Source organism: Drosophila hydei, unplaced genomic scaffold (assembly GCF_003285905.1).
Source record: "Drosophila hydei strain 15085-1641.00,03,60 unplaced genomic scaffold, DhydRS2 tig00000001-arrow-pilon, whole genome shotgun sequence".
Classification (NCBI taxonomy): domain Eukaryota; kingdom Metazoa; phylum Arthropoda; class Insecta; order Diptera; family Drosophilidae; genus Drosophila; species Drosophila hydei.
In genome coordinates, this window is record NW_022045643.1 from 13,858,430 (window position 1) to 13,881,412 (window position 22,983).

General features: G+C 38.8%; 1 protein-coding gene across 3 annotated transcripts in view; it reads left to right on the forward strand.

The window, feature by feature from the left end:
• LOC111597500 (IQ motif and SEC7 domain-containing protein 1) overlaps positions 1-22,983 on the forward strand; it is a 35,452-nt gene that overhangs the window by 2,943 nt on the left and 9,526 nt on the right. The window contains exon 1 of one of the 3 annotated variants that reach the window (XM_023312263.2): positions 10,381-10,646. The exons of the other annotated variants lie outside the window; for them this stretch is intronic. Within the exon in view, the coding sequence (XP_023168031.2) occupies positions 10,579-10,646 (68 nt within the window). The 5' untranslated portion in view covers positions 10,381-10,578. Of the gene's footprint in view, positions 1-10,380; positions 10,647-22,983 lie in introns of those variants that run through there. 3 annotated transcript variants of the gene reach the window in all.

A 22,983-nucleotide genomic window follows, 5' to 3' on the forward strand; every position in this document is an offset into this window, starting at 1 on the left:
TAGATCTCTTGGTTATTATTCTGTTCATTTGCATGCAACATTTGCTGTCTTCGTAGTTGCTGGGAGCTGGTCAGAGCCTCCTAATTTCGAGACATGCGTGCTGCAAATGCTTTTTGTTTTTAATTAGAAGTTATGCTAAATGGACATGCAGTGCGTGGCTGCCATGTGGGGGCGGAGGAGGAGGCAGAGGCGGGCGCCGCGCTAAGCGTGCAGCACATGGGGAGTCTGTGGGAGCCCTGGTTCGAAACAGACAGACCCCTTCAGCCTTTTGGACTAGATTATAAAACACATACATATGTATTTATTACGCATGCGATAAACAAAAACTTTTCACATGAGCCGCCCAAAGTTTTCAATTGAAAAATGAGATCATCCATCGAGCGGCAGCAAAGCAGCAAAGCAGCAAAGAATAATAATTAAAATCACTTGGCTATATCATTTTTGAAATGTTTAATAAACAATGCCATTGGCGTCTGGGGTTGTTAAAACTTTTGTAGTTGCTGTTGCTGTTGCTGTTGTTGTTCATATGCGAATTTCACATGGCAAGAAGCGCTTTGGCAACCGCCAGCTTAAGTCTTCAGTCTTAACGGATTAGTTTTTAGACTACACAAAACGCACAGCGTAATCAATTTGGATTTTTTCTTCAGTTTTTGAGCCGTTGAGCCCGAGCGGCTTTGACGATGATTGATGGCCATGTAAATTGAACTGTAACTGTAACTGCAACTGTTACTGTAAAAAAGTATCTCGTTATCGTCGTTACATACTTCCGACTCGTGCCGCATTGGATTGTCAATTCATGGCTCGGTGCTTGTGGCAGCCAACATGGCCATAACATGCCAGCCTTTAAACTGTTTTCACGATCAGAGCAGCCCGTGACCCCCGCGCTCAATAGTTTTCTAAGCACGGCCCAAAAATGGCAAAGAGTCTGGTCTAGTTTCTTTTAAGGCAAAGAAATAAAAGAAGACAATGTGGGATTCGCTTTTGATTTGTATACGATTTCTTTGTGATCCGAGTATATTGGTATAGTCGAAAAAGAAATACAAATCTCTCTAACTCTCAGAGCCAGACGCCCTGCGTATTCCCTGTTAATCACAGAGGGACTAATAGATAATATAATATATAATATAATAATATAATAGTATAATATAATAGTCCGACTATTGTATGGCAATGCGAATCGATATTTGAATAAATTAATTAGATCTTGGCCATTGAGCGAGTATTATACAGTCGACTTATAATTTTTTTTTTATATTTTTGGTAGGTGAAGAAGATTAGGTTAGGCACTCAAACGACCCAATGTTATGAGCATGAGGCCAATTTCATAAGCCATGTATAACGAGATCGTCCCTTTAAAGAACGACTCAAAATTTCTGATAGACATTTGCTTAATTAAGAAATAAATTAAAAATACCACAATAATAACAAATAATAAAATATTAATGAGCTTAAATATAAATGTTAATAAAAAAAAATAAATTAAAATTTTTTTATTTCTCTTAATTAAAATAAATTAATTAAAATTTTTAATTTTTATTAATAAAATACATTAACTAAATTTTTTTATTTTTATTAATTAAAATAAATAAATTAAAATTTTTATTTTTATTAATAAAATAAATTGATTAAAATTTTTTTTATTTTTATTAAGAAAATAAATTTATTAAATTTTTTTAGAATTCTATTGGTCTAAACACTTTAGGCTACTTCACAGATGATTCCTCTGACAATTTTAAGATTGCGATGGCATTTTTAAGTATAATCTATTTGTTATATAGAAATATATGATTCGACCTTTTTTATTTATCCCAAGATAAAGTTAAGCCTATTTCAGCATTTTCATTAATTTCATTTTAAGGCCTGCATTTGGTTCCCATACGCATCTGAAGATAAGATAAAGTCTCTAATCTGAAATGCGAAGGCCTAAGTATTGTTTGTTTAGCTAATTGTATATAGCGCGAAGACGGAACATGGATGAGTACTGCCTCAGAAATCTTATCTCAGCTATGCTGTGCGTGAATTATTGGAGATCTTCTAGAACGTGGCTGTCAAGCGACAGGCACTTCCGTTCCGTTGCTTTTGCAATTCCAGTTGCTCTGTCGCCTTTGGCAGCTGCATTAACTTTGTGGCACTTTCTTATTTTTGCTGTTGGGGTCATTTGTTGGGGTGCGCGTGGCTCCACCCAAGCCCTCAATCAATTAACGGCGCTTCAGAAGGGAAGCCAAGCGAAAATTTGTTTCAAAACAGCAATTAATAAGATGTATTGACTTTTTGTTGCTTTTATTTTCGTTTTTTCGACGGAATATTGAAATGAAAAACTCAAAAAATCATAAAAAATTATAGAAACATTAACAAAGCAGAAGAGCACAACGTGAAAAAGATTTTTTGGTGGGCTGCTAGCGAGCGTTGTACATTGACCCAAATTCAATGTGTTCTCTTGTTGCGTATTTGTTGGACGAGTGTCTGGTACTTCCTTCTGCTGACCCTAGGCACTATATATATGCCCCACACCCGCTGCACGCCCCACACTCAGCAGCACGCCCCAATTGCTGCAGCTGGTGCCAAGAAAATGCGTCGTTGCTTAATTTCCACACGCACACTCGAACACACACATTGCAGACACACACTCACACACACTTATGATCGTGTGTGGACTCCCCGCGTCCGTTCGACACTTTATCGGTCTTAAGAGTGCAGCGACATCGCGGCGGGCGCAGCTTCCAAACCCCCAACCAGCAGTCCCCCCGCATATTCAAATTTAATTTTTCGAAAATTAAAAGCACGTAAATTTTAATGTCCGCTTGTGTGTCTAAAGTGAGTGTGTGTGTGTGTGTAGGCGCATCAACAAGAAATGCTTTGCGATTTATATTTTTAGGTTTTCTTGTCAATTTCAATATTTGGGCTTTGTGTCATATGCGAACAGCGACAATAACAACAACAACATTGTTTGCCTTGTCGCTGTTGCTGCTCATCAGTCATCGCACGAGGCGCCTGGGGCTTGACCTTAGCTCCCAACTCACAGCTAACAGCAGCTGCTGCAGCCTCAACTTGTTGCTGTTGCTGCTGTCAACTCGCCAACGTCAATGCACGCAGTCAGCAACGACCCCATCCCCGTCCCCTTCGCCTTTGTCTCTTCCATTTCCATTTCCATTGCGCGCAGTCGCCAAGCGATTGGTGACCAGCAACAGCGACGTTGGCAGCGCCAACTCCAAAAAAACGTCGTCGCTGCGGCGCCGTTGAACGCATTCAAATAACGCCCACAATAAATACAAATATGAATATAAAGATATACACACACATATATATATATATATATTTACATATATTTTATATTCGTATATAAATTCGTATTATACTTATTTCATTCATACGAAAATTTAAAAGCGAAAACCACAACCGCAAACGTAAAACGAAAAACATGCAAATTGAAAGCGAATTCAATTTTTAGACGAGCGCCAACTTGGTCAACCAACAACAGCAACAACAACAACAACAACAATGTAAAGCTAACGAATCGGCCAGCCAACCAGAAGATAGCCATTTATGTGGCCCATTAATCGATTGTCAGCGACGTCGTTATAGTACAAGTATATAGCCCGTTTACCGCTGTTGACCACTAGTCCGTCCACTCAGCTCTGTTCGTGTAGCTGCTACCCAACGCTGGCAACTATTTGTAGCTATACCCTAACAAGTAGTCGGGATACAGCGAATAAATGCCTGAAACTGATGCAGACAAAGAGAGTGAAACAAGGGAATGCTGAAAACTTCAGTTAAAATTTAAACACAAAATTTAATTGAACACGAAGTCAATTGAGAATATATATAATTAATAAAAAAGTAAAAGTAAAAAGAAAAATATATAGAAAATTATAATATAATAATAAATGTAATTTAATATATATAATAATAATATATATAATTATGATATATATAATAATAATGTATATAATATAATAAATAAAAATAATGATCAAATGTGACAGTGTGAGAAAATAAATATTATTAAAAAAATGTTGACATAATTCACTTTTTATGGCCTCCAAAATATATCATAATCGAAAAAGGTTTCTCAGTTATACTTTAGTAATATATATGCCAGATGTCCATTTTAAATTTATAACAAGTTAATCTATATCTGAGTCAGAAAGGGTTTCCTTAACATTTACTACTAAGTTTTATGAAAAGCTTAAATTTATTTTTATACTTACATAAATATATGTGTAAATTCATATATCTAAAAATCTATATCTCCATATGTTATGCTATACCATGAATGTTGATTATTACCTTGCCGTCTAAACTATTGAATGCAGTTTTGTTTTATAGAAATCCATTCAAAATAAACTTTTACTTAGACCATTTGCGATCGATCAATTACTTAAAATTCGAATATACCTCGTATAAAGCTTGTTTCCTGTTCAGCAATTATAATTTCGATTTCAAAAGCATAATTTTGAAAAACAATACTCTGTCGGCAATATGAAGTGCATTTGCAGTTCGTTAACTGGAATTAGTTGTTTTGATTTCTTGTTACTATTTTTCCTTCGGTTATTGTTGTTATTGTTGCAGTTGCAAATGTTGTTTCTACTTAGTTGCTCGTATTATGACTCTCTTTGCAGCGTGGCTGTTTAGAGAGTTGCTTTGCCTGCCGGACTTGTGATTATGTTACCGACCTGTGGACTCGGTTTTGCGGCTAGAAATCATCACCATCATTAATATCACCAACGTCATCATCATAATTACCATTAACGTCATCATTGAGTTCGTCGTGTGGCCGTGGGAAGGCAAACAAACTCTCGTATCGATTCAAACAGCTTGCCAGGCATCACCCACACCCATGTGATATATATAAAATATATATGTATATGCTGTATATATGTATAGGACTCTTTTATAGTTATTGCATGTAGCATTCATTGGCACTTTCATGAAAATCAGTTTAACTTTAATTGCGCAGCATCTCGTCTGCAACACTCCCAGTGGCTAGGCAGACCTGGGCTCTGCATTCTCCGTCCTTTTCTGTTGCTCTCTACCTTTCTCTGCATTTTAATTACGCCACCCAATTAACATGGCTCCCCCGCTGCTGCTTCCCCGGTCTGGCTGATGTTGTAAGCTGTTGGATGCTGTTGCCACTCAACGTGACAAATTGGAGCGCCAAGCTTCATTCCCAAATGTTTTTGACTAGCTTAAAGTCTCGATTCGTGTTTGTCGTATTAACAGACTCGATAACTAAGCCAACAAGCGCCCCCACACACACACACGCACACACCACACACATGAATAGAGATGTAAATATATATACATGTATAACAAAAACAACATCAAGGCAAAGCAAATTTTCCTTGTGGCCGCCACGTCGCACACGCTCTAAAAATAGAGTTTAACAAACTGTATAAGTATTCCACCACATACAAAGAGACGGCAGTCAGCACCAGCAGCCAGCAGCATCGCACCCAAAAACACACACACACACACGCACACATTGACATATTGGGGATGACGCGTTGTTGCAACCAAAACGTCGCCTGCAACTGTAGTTTGAGTGTGCGTTGTGCCCATTTACCATCTCTCAATCTCGCAGCTTGCATTGTGGCATTGTGCATTATGCATCAAAATCTCAGCACACTTTTCCTATGCCTATGCGAAACGTCATCGTCCTGTGCTCCCCATACATTCCACCGCTCCCGCCTTACCTTGTTGCAGCTGAAGCTCCAGCTGAGTGATTGCAGAGCAGCAGCGCCTCCCATTGGAGGGTCCCTGACCGAACAGCAGCGGGTGAAGCTCAAGCGGAGGCGTTTACATCTGAGTATATATTTCCCAGTGGCACAGCACTCGGGCGTATGAGCACTGTTTTTGCGCACTGCACATGCTGCACTATCTTGTTGTGTGGTCTTAAAAGCTTTGCCAAATTGTTTTGTTGCAATGCTACTTTGACTTATGTTAAATGTGTTCATAGACATATTTAAGTATTTTGTAAAAATTAACATGAATGTGAGTTCATTTATTATAGTATTCTTAATGGCCGACATATTTAGAGAATATAATTATATATCTTTATATATATATATTTCGTTTTATATGTGCAAAGTTAATATATATTAGGTAGTCTTCTCTCTGTCTGAGGAGTCCTTAATATTGTTATCTAAATATTGAAATATATTTGTTGTTGATATGATCTGTGAAACAATAAATATTTAAAAATATATATTTACGTTTCTTTAAGAACAAGCAAATGTTATTAAAAAAGCTTTAGTAGTATCTATAAAATTTTCTGAAAATTGATATATATATATATATATATATATATAAAATGCATAAATCTATATATATAAAATGCATAATGCAAATGCATAAATCTATTTCTATATATATTCTGCATTACATATGCAACTGCCAATTGATAATTATCATTCGAGGGTATTTAGCAATCCATAAAGTCTGTTTTTTGGTTTTATAATGTGTCAAAGACCGTGTTTTAAGTCGTCTCCACCCCAACATGTTCTTCAGCATGTTCTGTAACATGAAGTACACTTCGCGTTGTTGCAGCTTCCCACTTGCCACCTCTTTCTCCTCGTCTCGACCACATTCTCAGTTGCAATGTGCTCTTTAGCGTTTGCTGACTTTTACACGGATGACAAAAGCGGCGCAGCATGCCCAGGATGGATTCGCTGGGACGGCAGCTGCTCCATTTCCACAATTTGTACAATTGACTGACAGTTCTGACTGCAACTGCAACTGCAACTGCAACTGCCTGCAACAGTTTTGATTATTTCTCGTACCTAATTAGCTGCCTATTCGAATAAGGAATACTCAAGGCTTCCAATTGGTTAGTCTCTATCCCGCTCGGCGGGCAAATAGCTTGTCATCTTTCTACGAAAATGGAAATGAAATTTTCTTTTGTTCTGATAATCCATAATTCAGCTCTGGCATTTGCCTACTTCAAGTTGGTCGTCTTCTTCCTCTCTGTCTGATTGCCTTCATTTCCATGTCGAGTTCATTTCGATGGGAGTTCTTTGAGATGCGTTGAGCATTTCATTTCTATGCTCATTAATTTATGAGCTAACAAGGGGTATTCTGGTTTTTCCTAAATGGAAAGAATGAAAGTTCAGCAATATATGCATATATGATTTTATTTTTATATGTGTACACATGTATTGTTGATGCTGTCTATTCTTAAAGAAACAGGTAATATTTGCCTTGATATGAAAATTCTCTTTATAGCCGAAGTGTTGAAAGTCAAATTAAAATTTTAAAATATTTAAAATATTTTGCCAGTTCCAAGAATCCTAACCTCGTCCTAGACTACAGGGTATCTGCCTAGTCAGGCCAATCTGAGCTTATAGTCTTATGCGTTTTTTCTTCTGTTGATCTGCTGCGCTTTTGTTTACACTTGAGCGTTCTTTGAGTTTGTTTTTCCTTGTTTATTTGTTTGTTTGTCTTCTTTTCCAGCGAAGGTGCGGGGTTAGCAGGGGGTGAAGCGACGCACAGCTCAAGTTTTTATCTAGTTCAAAGTTGGTTGCAAGTTGCATTTTTGATGCGCTCTTCGTTGCGTTGTCGTGCGGCTAATGCGTTTGACCCATTTCAATAGGGGCGTGCATCCAGTGCATGTGGCTCCCACACTACAGCCCATCCACTGCCCCCTCTAGCTCTATGTAACTTATCCACTTGTCTGAACAAAAATGAATCCATGAGAAGCGCATTCAAAGTTTGAACTTCTTTTTTTATTTATTATTTTTTCACATAATAAAATGCACAAAGAAACGTGAAGAGGTAGCTGATTCGGCTTAAGGTGATGGCAAGGCGCAAGGGGCAAGTTGCTGGTGTGGATGGTGTTGCAGTGTCGTCTCGCCGTTGCATTTTGCTGTTGCCAATTACTCGACGCTCACTGCTCGTTGTTATTGTTATTGTTGTTCGTGATTATTAAATACTTATTGCTGTCTGTTTACTTGAAAAGCGCGCACAAGAATTGAAGTCGAAGGCAAAGTCAATGTGGAACGCGCATTGGGGATAGCCTCACCAAGTGGTTGTTGTTTTTTTTATTGTTGTTGCGGGTGCATGCATGCAACGGGGCCATAGAAAGTGCAGACAGACCCCCTCCCGACCAGCGAGCATGCACTCGAGCACGCACAGCCCAGAGAAAGGAGTTCTCAACGAATTCAATTCAATTCGTCACTTTTCTGGGGTTCACATTGCCCTCTAGAAATTGCAATTCTATGATGCCTGGGAATGATGTCTATTAAATATTAAATGGACCAATGAAAATCTCAAAGTTCACTGAGCATCATATAATATTCAAAGAAAGTTTCAGAAGCTTGGCAGAAAGCTAGGAAAAACTTGTTTTTTATGTTTTCTTTAAAAAGTGGAAACGCAAACTGTAAAAACTTATTAAATTCTTTCGTGTTTATGTTTTAAATTTTTGAAGAAATTGTAAATATTATTATTCCGAAACTAGAATCAGACCATATTCTTTATCTTTATTTTAATAAAATTATACAATTTGTATTTTTTGTATTAGAAAATATTTACACCAGGAGCTTTTATTCAGAAGCTCTTATTTTGCATAGATTTTTAATTAAATTTAATTAATTGTTAATATTTTATGATTTACTTGGAATGCGTAAAAGGCTTAAAGCAAGTCGTAGAGCTAAGGACATGTTCCTCTAATAAAAGTAGCTTGATGTGTGATTGGCACTTTCCACTAAAAAATAGAAATTTAATAAATATTTTAAAAGGTGTGCGATATTGACCGGATTATAAATAAATCTTATTTTATATTGAAAACCAATTATCTAAAATTATTCAATTATCATCCTCATCCTGTACTGTAACTGAGTTAATTGTCACTAACTTAATCAATCAAAATACTTTATTCTATATGCGTATCGAAAAATATGCTATATGACTGTTGTATCAATTACTTTCGGCTGGTTTCTCCAAGTGTATTTGTCTACATTTCAATCTGGCAACGCTGTACACTCACGTTCTCTCACAGTCTCGCCTTAACTGGCGCTCACTTTGCTCTCAGTTCACCCCAATTTTTGGCAAATAAGGGTGAGCCATAAATTGCCCTAAAGAAGTCTCGTCCTTTTATTGTCAGTGTGTGTGTGTGTGTGTGTGTGGCAGCATCTTAAGGCACATTGGCACTTGAAAGCTGTTTTCCTTATGCCAGCGCAAAACATTCCGGATTCGTTTCGCTCATGCCTGACGTATTCTGTGCGACGGCATCCACAGCCACCCTTAAGCATACGCATTTGCTCTCTCTCTCTCTGCCTGCCACACTCTCTTGAGGTTGCTCCAACACACACAACAGCAACAACAACAGATATAATTTGACTCTCAGTTGCGCTCGGCAATTGTTGTTAATGGGACTCGTTTTCAGTTTTAATGATTTTAATGAAAACATAAAACTATTAAGCTGACAATTGCGCTATTAGCTGAGAGAGTTTGTCAATGAACTGCAGTTGCAGTTGCAGTGGTTTTTGTTGTTGGTAGCAGCTACAGCAGCAGCTGTTCTGCAATGCAATTGCAGTTGCAGTTGCTGTTGCAAGTTGCAAGTCAGGGCCTTCACGAAGCAACCACCAGGCTAAAAGTAACTGAGACGCAATACGAAAACAACCCGCACACGCATCTGTCCCATCTGGTTGGGCCAAGGGGCGCTCGCTCTCTCGCTTAGTTGCTCTCTCTCTCTCTCTCTCTTGTGTTAAGAGGGTCGTTGTGCCTCTCTCGAGTTAAGTTGACGCCGCTTTGGCTCTGTCGACGCCTTTAGTAACGCGTTGCTCAGTAGTCAGTCTCGCAATACAGTTAGCCGACGTTAGTTTTTCGCAGACGCTTTTCCGCCTAGCAACATTTTCTATTATATATATATTACTTATATATATACATATATGGATAGGTAGATCCATGTAACCTCAACTGCGCTCTAGTTCTAGTGTGTGCTAGTGCCTAGTGTCTAGGGCTTCGAGGGCCTAGTTAGTGTGCATACTAATTTTGTAAGCGTATCCTTTTGCGTGGGGGTTTGCCCCGTTTTCGGTTTCGGTTTCGGTTTTCCCGTTGTATTATTTTCTTGTTTTATTTTTTTTTTTTGCAAGAATTTCGTTCGTTTTGCCCGCCCCTTCATCGCCGCGGTCCTGTGTATGTATTCGTTTGTCTGCAGCCAACCCCGGCAAATTCGCTGTCTTCGTAGTCGTTGCCGATGAGCGTAAATAATTCCTGATTTGTCGGACGTCTATATAGACACACATAATATATATGAGTAACTTATCGTTTATATCGCAAAATTGGCCCGCCGCTCAACAAATATACACGAATGAAATTTTTGCCGTTGTCGTATTGATTTTTCTATCATCATTATTGACATTATAATCATTTCGCTGGTGCCAAAGTGTTGTAAACCGTCCATTAAAATCAGAACCTAGTTCCGCAGTAACCAAACCAAAAAACAACAATAACAACAACAACAATTCCGTTTCATTAGACACTGCCCGCAGCTCTAAAGGGCCTCTGTCTGCCTTAAGTAGCACAAGTCGTGTATCCGCTACACATATATTTATATATACCACATACACACATATATACAAAATGAGTAGCTATACGGCCGCCCAGTACTACAAGACCACCAATATGATTACCTCCAATGAGATCTACTGGTAAGTTATCGACACATGTATACCCTTTTTGTGCATTATCCTTTTCAGTGTTTGCATGGCTGCACTTGTGGGGCATCCGCCCACAGTGAAACACATACACACACACACCCAGAGACACATATACTCCTGCTGAGCTCCCAGCCGGCAGTTCAAGGTTCGCTCTGGCCGAGGCCGCTTGTGACGCAATAAACGCCTTCAATACGCATCCCATTGAAGCTGCAGCAGCAGCAGCAGCAAAAATCAATGATATCTCCACTGTTTCGGGTATTTCCCCCCGTAGATTGTTCTGCTTTCCTGCTCGTTTGTATAGCTACCCACACGAACGCAGCGGTTCGCCCACGCTGCCCCACCCTTCGTTGAGCCCACACACCACGCACCGCTTGGCTTGTGGAGTGGCAACGAAAAGGCGGCATCGCCCACACAATGCACTTTGTCTAGTTCAAATTGGACTCAAAACTAGCTACTCACAAAAGTAGGCAACACTTCTCCAATTAGTGAGTGGCTTGCCAGACAGGCTAGCGTATGCTTTGGATTGCCGATTTCATTCCATTGGCAACCCCCAAAGTATGCTATGCATTTAGTTGTGGAGCCTAATACACAATTTCAACTCGAAAAGCCAATATTCACCATGGCAGCAGTACTGGAGCGAATGGCTTTACTTAATCTAATATCTATATACATTTATGTTTATCAGTTATTTATTATAAAAATATAAAATTCGCTTCGTTGAATATTTGACTTAATTTGGTTCAAACTCCATTCAAGCGTAACAAATTGGTTATTTTTGGCACTCAGCAAACACATGAATATATATAATTATATATATATATAATATATATCAATATATATATTTGTACGCCTTAACTTTCATCTATTTATGTACATTTATGTTTGTGCGAACAGCTTTTATGTGCTAGCTAACAGTTACATAAACACAATGTAACAAAAAACCTTGAACTCTGACATTTTCAATACAGCCAACATCACATGACACACATAGTGAGTGTATCTCTATGTAGGCGCATATGTATGTGCAGCTGTTTTTTCGATAGGTCTTAATATATGTGGCTATATGCACAGATTCAGATATACATTTGTGTGTATATGTGGTTGAAGCATTACGACTCCCACGCCGCGACACGCGCATAAAATATTCCATGATAAACACGTGATTGTATGTACATGACTGCCGTTAGGTCTTCGAGGCAATGCATCTGTAGCAGAGAAGCATTATCTTGGACTGAGGTAGTAATTCGATCTTCATAAATTGCTCGACATTTTATCTAAAACATTTGCAAAAACAGCAACAACTTGATGTTTTAAATAATATCAATTATTAAGCTTTTCGTGCTTCCCTATTTATATGTATATGCAGATAAAAATAAATTTTAATATTAATATTCAATTAATGCTTGCCAAATTAAAATATTTTTGCCTTAAGTATACTCCTTAATTAGTCAAACGAGAGTTAAGTTACTATTGAATAAAATTTTGAAACATAAAAAATAACAAAAATTAAATTAAACTTTTTATAAGCCATATCATATTATTGTTATGCAATTTGCATAACAAATTTTATATAATTGAGTTGGTTTCATTTTTCTTTGCAATAAAGTTGTTTATGCATTTGACATTATGACCATGATTGTTTCTTTGTTTCGTTGAAGCTTACAATTATAATAATTAATACCACTTTTTTACTTTAGACAGGGTATATAGGCTCTGTTGACATGTAACTTACAAGCAGCAGGGGCCGAGGTCGTCCCCAAGTGCTACATATACATTTTATTAGGATAATCAGCCAAATAAAATTAACTTTGCCAATTGAAGATTGAAGACTTAAGCTCTCGTCTGGCACACACAACTCAAGTATCAAAAGTATCGAAAGATAACAAGTACTCTACTCTGGTCCTACCATTCCATCAAAATGAAATTAATTTTGATTGATAGCTATTTGGGCTTTATATATACAATTCATATTTATATTTTGGTGTCACCTTCATGCCCTGAACATTTCATAAAGATCAGTGTTTAACCTTCGATTTTTCGAGAAGAAAAAGCATTTAGTTGAGTATGTCTAGATATAACGAATGTATACAAGACCCGACTTGCTTGTTGTATTCAAATGTTGCACTGATAATAATAATTTTTTAACGACTCATGCATTGTTTTGTCATCGATCCTAAAACCAAATCGAAACTAATAAGGAACTGCATAGTCTGTCTCGCTGTGCCATAAAAATAAATCTGAATTAATGAACATTTTGATAAAAGCAAATAAAACCAAACTAGATTTTTTTATTGCGCACAGAACTACGAATTCAATATATATATATATGTATATAAATATTTATATACGTTTTCAATATAAATGTTCGTCTTATATTTTTCTTGGCATCTCAATAATCGTGAGTGAGGCTTCATCTATGCAAAAGTAATTAAAATTCGTCGTCCAGGTCTTGCCATTACACAGCTCGAGTAATGGATGTTTCCATATAGTATATACACATATACTATACTTCTATATATAGTAGCTCGTTAGCACTTAATCATCTGAAATGTAGCTTAAGCGACTGTCTATGAATCAATGTAGTTAACTGATCTTTGAGTTAGTTCCAAGCAGCTAAAAGCTCAGCTTAGTCCGTTGAATTCGAAAGTCACGCTAATAAAATACTTTTCGCCTATAATAAAGCTTTGGGTGGTGTGGCTTTGTCATCAAGTGTGTAACGCTTAGTAGAAATAGATTTATTCTTTCCTTGGACAACTGCAACGGCCGAATCAGCCTAACTCTGGTACTTCAGATACGTCTATTTGCTTATGGTATCACACAATTATGAAATAATGAATAATGAAAGCATCTTTTTATAGATAGCTCTATTTGTATAAGCTAGGAAAGTGTTTAAAGAGCATTTAAACGACGTTACTTTTCTTTTTATGGTCCATGTACTTGTTTAACTGAGATGCAAATCTCGGGTTAAAAGTGTGCCCAGCAAGTGAACCCGATGATTCATTAATTTCACATGATCTTTCTAACCTTCCGCCTTCTGCTATATACCTGGAGCTACTTGCTAATTGAGAGTTTTTTTTTGAGTGGTTTCGTCGATAAGAAAACGGGTGTGATTTCTTTGCCAGCCCGACTGAGCGGGTATCCGGCGCTTTAGTAGGCTTCTGGGTTTGTAGGCCTACGCAAAATGTGTAAATAAATTCCAAAATGTGAATAAAACCGAAAAACTTGACTCAAGCATCAAGAAAGCATCTAAATTAATGTGTAAACCAGTTAAGAAGAGTTGCAAGCGTGGCCAACCGGCTGACGTCATGAGTGTGTGTGTGTCTGTTTATGTGTGTGGTGCCTTGTGAGTATGCCAAAGAGGGAGGTGTTGCCACAGTTTTGGCTGCCGGTTGCCGGCAGACCAGTTACCAGTTCTTGCAGCAGTTGCCGTTGCTGTCATTGTTGTTGTTGTCGTCCTAGTTGTGAGCCAAATTTCTTGAGTTCCAGTTAGTCAGCCGACGCTTTGCCGTGAAGAGACTTGCAGTGCATATATGCTAAGTAAATTACTTACAAAAGTACTTTGCCCGGTCCGTACCCTGCAATCAGAAGGCGTAAAGAAGTGTACTCTAGCTGAGTTTGAGTACATGCAATTGTAGATGCAAATTGTAAACCAATTTATAAGCTTTAAGTGCCTCTGATATGACTTTATTTATAGTTTATAGAAAATATTTATATGGCTATAAAAGTAATATCTATTATATTCACATATGTGTTAGGCTTTTGATAAGATTCCATGGTATTCGATAACTTGTGATGAATCAACTATGGCCATATTCCCTGTTAAGCACCCTACACTTTAAGGTTCTGGCTTAACTGGCTTTTGTTGTTGCTTGTTGGTTGCACAATAGCGACAATTGTAGTTGCTTCTGTTGTTGCTTTGTCGACAGAGCGTGTAGTTGGGCTTTGTCAGTAATTTGCATTGAATTGGAAGCTGACGAAATCGTATTCGCAACATTCGCGAATCAAATCAGAAGACGCCTTCGCCTCGGCAAGGGTTGTAATTTACAGCAAACACAACATGCCACAAAAGTTCATTAGCTTCGGTGGCCAGCTGCGTTATGTTGCCAAAAATAGACATTAAAAAAGCAGCAACAAAAAGTAAAAATAGTTTCGCATAATGATGTCCAATTTGGGCACTGATTATGCAAAGCTGGCGATTTGTTGTGGCTCACTTGAATCGCTGATGATGATGATGATGATAATCTTAGCCACAGATTTTGCTAGGCAACAGTTGTTGCTGTGAAGAGAGATTCAATTGCATGAAACATACATAAATAAATAATAGGCTGCTAATCGCTTGTAAACATGAATTTTTCTCCAATGAAAGAAAGCAGACAAACAGACAGACAGACTGAAAGAGCCAATTGCTGGGCTATAAATGAGCGGAGAAGGAGGCAAGGGGCTTCGTTTGAGTCTGACTACGTGATTTAGAGCCTAACGAGCATAGAACCCTTGTGGGCGCACTTTCCCAAAAAGCAAACAACAGCAGCAATAGCAGCAGCAGCAGCAGCATCATCAGCACTTGCAGCAATTGTGCCACATGAGCCAACAACGTTGTTGCCGCTTGTGCCCGCGGCGCACGCTCCTCATTATTATTGTTGTTGTATTTGTTGTTGTTGTGTGATTGATGAAGGCGACGCCAGTGGGCAGCCAAAAAGCCGCAAATAACAAACAGCGACCGCTTCATTCATGGCCATGCCGAAGCAAGTGAAGTAAAGCAATGTGTTTTGTTTGTTTCTTTTTTTTTTTTGTTTGCTGTGTAGTGTTGTGTTTTGTTGTGCTGTGCTGTGAAGTGCAAGTGAAAGTGAAGTTTTGGCGGCGCTTCGCCGTGTACTTCATTGGCAGCCACAAAAAATTAAAAATTTCCCACTAACATAATTTTCAACAGCGAAAGAGATAAAAATAAATACGAGTAAGAGTCGTCTAGTAGAGTATGCTTGACCGAGTGATACCTACACTATGCCGATAGCTATGCGGAGGACTTCGTATGAACATCGCTAACTGTGTAACTGTATTCTTTGATAGTTAAGAAACTTAATGCACGACACTTATTTGTTTAAGTTTTATATACTAATTACATATGTGGACATAGAAAAAGTAAAATATTCTTGATCTTCCTTAAATATATTTCCTAAATTGGATTAATAATCGTCAAGGTTTAGTGCAAAAATCTTTTCTTAAAACACAAAATAATCTATTTAGCATGAAAGTCAAGGCAACTCGATCTGAAACTATGATATATATTACATATCTTCTAGATACGTACATAACACTTCTAGGGTAGGCGGAACTCTCACCTGCATGTTACTTAAATGCCTACCAGTTTATTATACCTTTACTCAACCATAGCCATTTGGTACAGAGTATTAAAAAATTAAAAACAAAGAAGCAAAACCGCTGCCCATTTCCATTTGTTGTTACTGTTGCTGTTGCTGATGTTGAGTGATGTGATTTGTGCTGCTGCTGCTGCTACTGCTGTCGCTGTGGCTCGTCATTGTTGCTCATCTTCATCTTCATCATCATCGGAGGCTGTGTGTTTGTTACACATTTAATTAAATGGCCGGCCAAGTGAGAGTGAAGCAGATCGTCGAGCGACTTTGTCGTGATCTTTGTTCACCTTCGGTTAGAGATGGGCCAATGTTGAGCCCTATGACAGATGCTCTGTCTTAAAAGGTATTAAAACTGTGTTATGAAATAGGGGAAGCGCTTAAGAAGGCAGAGCTGAGTACAAGTGCAATAAATACATATATACATATATAAATTACATATTATTGATGAACTAAGGAGTCATAGTTCTCTACTAAACTAATTATTAGTATTATTATTACTATTCTGGAAAAGGAATTAAGTGCCTGGAGCTCGTACACATAGATTATTAAGATAAATATATAGATGATCTAGGTCAAAAGCTTTGACTATGACTGCCTGTGAATGTGCTTAAGTTTTGTGTACTCAAACCTAACACAACAGTTAAAAAAGGTCTCCGAGCAGTGCAGAGTCTAGTGCACAGCTATAATGTAGTATATTATACTAGGGAAATGGGCTTAAAATATTGCTCATAAAATAAATGAAAACGAATGACAACTGCAATTAATGTCGTGCCACGAAGGCCAAGCACGTCGCGTGCCCTTCGCTAGCTCAGATGAGGGGAGGGCATTGGAGGCACGCTTCATTAACTGTAACCGCTGCTCTCAGCCATTGTCTCAGCTCGCCCAGCGTTCACTTTCTAATCACCAGCTCAGAGACAACCTGGTCTCCATGTGGCTGCCAAGTTGCCAAGACTGGCAGCCATGACCGAATACAATCGACGATGGCCACGGCGCAACACGCAAGTTGAAGGTACTATCCAAGCGAATGTGGCAAGGGAGGGGAAGACTAATATGTGATATGGAAGAGAGCGAGCGTGAGAGAGAGAGAGAGAGAGAGAGTGAGGGAGACGGGCGCTGCGGATTGGCAATCGTTGTTGGCATTTTGGGTGAATATGAAGGTCTTGTAGCCGCGCTGCTAACTCTTAGGGCTGCTACCATATCCATGCACATGTGTGTACATATTTGTCCACAAATTGGGCTCAGAAGCCTAAGGTCAAGTCAACAAGCGTAATCGTTCGTTAAGCGTAATCGCAATCACATAGTTAGTAACTACATTCGAGTTGTTTACTAATAAAAACATATACGAACTTACACAAAGCGATTCATATGCGTTTGTGCTCGCACGGGCCGCTCAAACAGTTCTGACAAAAGCTTGTCAAATGAGTTAAGATAAGATACGTTATACAAAACTTGGCATAGTCTATAAATTTTTATGTCTTATAAGAAAACGTATAAGTGTATGTCAATACAGATTAGATAACCGAATTTTCATCTTAGATAAAACAAAAAATTGTGCATGATCAATGATGTTTGTACGATTGAAGAAAAGGTCATAAAGACTGAGTCAAAATAACGAAATACGTTATTTAAGTCGTAACCGAAAGTAAAGGATTAATTAAAGTTAAATTTATTAGCTAAGAAAAATAATATTGAATAAATAAATATATATAAGAACAATTATGAAAATTATAATTAAATAAATTAATTTATGTTATTACCAATTTATTAACTATTATCTCTAACTACGAACTACGAGCTATAAAACCTCAACTCATGAATGTTTCGTTAGATTAAAATCTTAAAATATTTGCAATATGGAAATTTATTCAGCTACAAATATGAGTTTTAATCTGAATTTTGTTATTGATATGAAAAGGTTAAGACGATGATTATTTAAATTTGTTTAAGCTCCAAATCAAACCATAAATGATTTTCACTCTATATTTGGCATTTACTTTATTACCGATCTGCCCTCGCTTGCATGAAGTTATTGTTGTTTTTGGTTGCTTGTCATCATAGTCGGTTGTTGTTGTTGTGGCTGATTGTTTCATAACAGCTGAGACAAAGTCAGGCAAAAGGTAAATGGGTTTTGTGTACCTTGTGCCTAATGCGTTAATATCATCATATCATCATAGAAACTTGCATATGTAGACAGATAGTCGTATTGTGAGTTATGTTTATGCTATGTGCGTGTGTGTAAGGTACAGTGGGCACAAGTTTTGGTTTTTATGACTTTAGTTTTTAACGATGCCAGTGACAGCAATGTCCGACAACAACAACAACAAGCGAGTTTCAATGAAAAGTCAAAACAGGCCGCAGGTCCGGATATAAATGGTTTGTTGTTCACACACTCACATACACTAACGCACACATACAGCTATAGCCATATCCAGAGGCACACTCATCATGACGCTTAACGCTTGGCTCAGTCTCATACCCAGTCAGCCATTACGAAGCCCATTTTGTTAGTAGCCCGCCGCAAGCGACTAACTACCAAAAGTGCCTCACAGTTAGCGCTTACAGCGGCCATAATGTACTCACACCCGTGCTCATACATACAGCACATGCACAAGCTCAGAGAGAAAGAGCCAAAAAAGAGGCAGAGAGCAGAGAGAGACTGCAGCGCCCCCGCTTACCGCCGCCCTCACCCGCCCTTCAAAGACCAGAGCCAGACGTGAGGTCGTGAGTCACCTGAGCGTAACGTAAGCGCAGCTTATTGTTTGCTCATGTTCCTCGCGTCTGTTAGTTGTGCTCGTTATTATTTTGGCACTCACTCGCTCATTTTGTAAGGCTGTCGCTCTTGTGGCTCTTTCAATGCAGTTGCTGTTGTTGTGGTGAGCAGCTGTTTTCGGCTGCCTTATAAATTTGTTGCTATTGTGATCGCCTTTTTGACAGTGACTGCTTGAGTATGAGTTTCTTTCATTACGGTGTGTGCATGTGTGTACATGTCGTTTGCATACAAATTTACACCTTGATTTCATGGCAGTGTGTAGTTTCCTATTCATGTGTATTCAGTATTTTCTGGTTTGCCTCTTTCTTTTTTTATTTTTTGCAATTACTCAATTTGACAATGGAAACTAACAAAACTATCCACAAACTGCTGCACTGCAGATGTTTTCAGAGGTACTTGAGGTGTGTTAATTACATCATAGTAATCTCGATGAGTAAAGTCTTCTAATTGTTTTTTTTTTTAATTTCAATTAGTCTTTGTCCCACTGTGCTGCCTTCCAGTCACAGCATGTACGTCAATGCGCATTTATTGAGCTGCAGGTGTATTGTATGTTCAGAGTACGCTTGTGTGTGTGTTAGTTGACTATTCTGCAAGTGTTTTGCTTACGATCTGCCAATTGTTTTCGGTAGATCAAATCGAAAAGAACAGCTTAACACACAGCCAGAACAGCAGTCACAACAATAACTGGCACACAAACTTGCCTATTAGCAAATACAGCACACATACACATACCCACAGACACACTTCCATGCACACACATATGTATATATATATATATATATACACACACCGACACACCATTTATTCACTCTCTCGCACACACCAATAGAAGTGGAAACGGGCCGTCGATTTACGGCTTGGAAGCTCGCGCGCCTCTGTCGGCCAATTTAGTCTCTCTCAAAGTTTCGTCGAAGCAGGCAGCACAGGCCACAGAGAAACCGTGCGCGCGCTTTTCTGTTAAAAACGACGTCGACGTCGCAGTCGCTGCCCGCCCGATCGTGCGTTTTGTTGTTAATATATAAACTTGGCTCAGTCTGGGAGTGAGTTGCTGCTCATACTTTGTTGTTGGCATCCATTATTTTTTTTGAATATGGATTCGTTAATTGTTGTTTCTTTTGCCACTTTGCATACGCAAAACAAGCAACGAAATTTGGAAATTGAATAACAAATTTTGCAGCGCGCCAATTGATTTGCAAACAAAAGCTTGCGTATGTGTGAGTGAGTGTGAGTGTTAAAAAATATGAAAAAATGAAAATTAAATTTAAGAGTCTAAATTGCAAAACACACACAAACATCTATGTGTATGTTTGTGTGTATAAATCATACAATTCACGACTTGCCAGCGCGTGTGTCTTCTTCGCCTTGTTGTTGTTGTTGCTTTGTTTTTTTGTTGTAATTGCCAATTTGTTTGTTGTGACTGCTGTCATGCCAGGGCCGGTTTATTAATTTGACATCGTCGTGTTCCCCTGCCACAGAAAATAATAACAATAACAACAGCGAGAACAGCCGCAGCAGCAGCAACTACAAAAAGCTAAAAACCACCAAATAAAATCAAACGGAAATCATGAAAAAAAAAACAAAAAGCAGCCATTGCATACAATTTTTGTAATGTAAAAAATAAAATATAATTAAAGAGAAAATCGCCTTTCTCTGCGCGCGTATCACAAAAACAATAGTGCCGCCAACAACAAAAAACAGGCGTCGACAGCGGGAACAGCCGCAGCAGCGGCAGCAGCAGCAGAAGCAAAAGCCACGGCCACTGCCCCGTTACGTTTCGGCAAACACAACCAAAACGTCCCACTGTCGGTCTCTTTCAGTTCATGTCTGTGTTTGTGTGTGTGTATGCACGGGGTGTGTGTATGTGGACTCGACTGGAAATTTCTGTTACATATGTATAATTGAAACTGTAGGCAATCGCTGAGAGCTTAAACTACTGCTCATAGAGATATGCACTAGAGAATCTACAGCCCTCGCCTGAAAAAAGAGCTCAATTAAAATAACTGTAAACCGTCGCACCGTAACTGCGACCCAAAAGTCCTTCTGTTAAGCTCAGATCGTAATACTGCAGCTTAAAGCTTTATGTGATGGTATTTACTTGACGGTAAAGCATTGAGGAGCATAAAAGCTTAACAGCTGATTCTACGCAGCTGCATCTGGGAGCTGCAGTCGCAGAGAAAGCAAAAGATTCAAGTCACTTTTAACGGTTGCTACGCTCAAAATTGTCTCGCTCTGTCACGAATCGTACAAGGCGCAGTCGTTGCGCGATCTGCTGCGCTGCGTCTCTGCTGCTTGGTACGTTGCTTGTGTAACAATCGCTGGCCAACCAATTACGCTGCGTCGCAGTCGCGTTGTGCAGTTAGCGTTGTTGCATATTGTGTTTCCACTTCCTCTTCCGCTCATTTTGAGCCGCCCGATTGCAGTTGAAACGCAAAGACAAAGGCAAAGGCAAAGGCAAACGCAAACGCATTCCATTTGTTAGACAGAGACCGCGTGTAAGAGAAAGAGTGTAAGCGAAAGAGAGTTGGATTATGTGCGCCGTTACTAATGACACAAAGTGAATTCAGTACCGAACACCGCTGTTTCTGCTGCTGTTGCTATTGTGAACTGCTACTGCGCAGCCCAACTGAGCAGCCAGCTGCACTTTAACTGCTACCTTTTTCTCTCTCTCTCCCTTTCGCTCTGGGCGCCTGAGTGTATGTGTGTTTATGTTTGTGTGTAATAATTATAAATTTAATAATTATACAACAAAACAACTTGGAACTGATTGCAACTGCAATTGTTGTCGCTGTCGTGGTTGTTGCTGCTGCTGCAGCTGATGCTGTTGCTCGTGCATTGGAACACCTGTAAAACAAAGGCCGCTCTATCTACAACAATTATAATAACAACAACAACTAGTTGCCATTGTCGTGCGCAGTGGCGGATGCAAGTAGAGCTTAAGCATAACATAAATTAAAACCAACGCCGAATGCTAAAAACTAAGCCAATTTTCTGCTAAATTTAAAACTCGTTCAACAAAATTCCAATTACAAAATGCAGATTGAGAGACTTGCAATAAATGTTGTTTTTAGAATACGTTTGGCACAGCAACGAGATCAAGTTAGAAAACGACAACAACTTTGCGACTGTTGTTAAATAAGAAAACATATTTAGAAGCTTGGTTAGTTTTTACGAGTGGGTTTTTCGGGGCAGCATTCTCACAGATCTCAGTGTAGACTTGACTTGACTCGAGAATTCTACTCAGAACAGTTGTGTTGTAGGCGACTTGTTTTGGCCAATAGCGCCATGACTTGTTGTGGAATCCAAGGCAAGGCTAACAGACAACAAAGGGGAGGGGAATAGGGGGTTGTTTGTGGGCTGGGCTGGATTATCGAAACAGCGAAATTCGTTGGCCTAAACAGCTTTTTCATGTCAAATCATGTGTGTGAATGTATTTGTGTGTCTTTCTGAGTAACAACAAATGACGAAACAATCACCGCTATGACAGGCATTAGGGACAGCATGAACAACATTTGACCAGAATTGTAACGAATCAGATACTTTTGTTGATGACGATGAAGACATCAGCGATCGCTTTCAAAAAACAAAAACACTCGAGACACTCAACAAAGGTTCTTGAACTTGCGAAAAACATAAAAAACCAGACAACAGATTTATGGCTGTGGTTAGTGTGGGGGAATCGCTTCTTCGTTTTCTTTTGTTCAATTGTGCATGCATACATATGTAGATATATATTTGATGCCAACAACAAATTTACATAATGATCTTGATCTTGTCTGCTGATAGACAAACGAATATTTTTCCCTTTCTATGAGCCATTGTCTCTCTCTCTCTCGCTCAACTTGTCGGGCGCATTGACAAATTCTCACGTAAATTTCCATATGATTTATGGACTTATTAAAGTAGAGCAGGTCACAGCTATCCAAGGCGCTGTGGGAGCACTGCCAAAAAGCTTTCTCAACGAGCTTTTCCATTGCAGACGGATGTCAAACTGTTAATCAACATCCCACTGTTGTGGTGTGGCATGTGGCATGTGTCTGACATATGAATGTGCTATCATTCGCACTCGCATTCGCATTTAATTTGAATATTGTCTTTCCTTCTTCTTCTTTAACTTGGCACTCGCTGCGGTAGTTTCATTTATTTTCTAGCTATGCGACTTTTACTCGTGAACAACGATCGCTGACCTAAA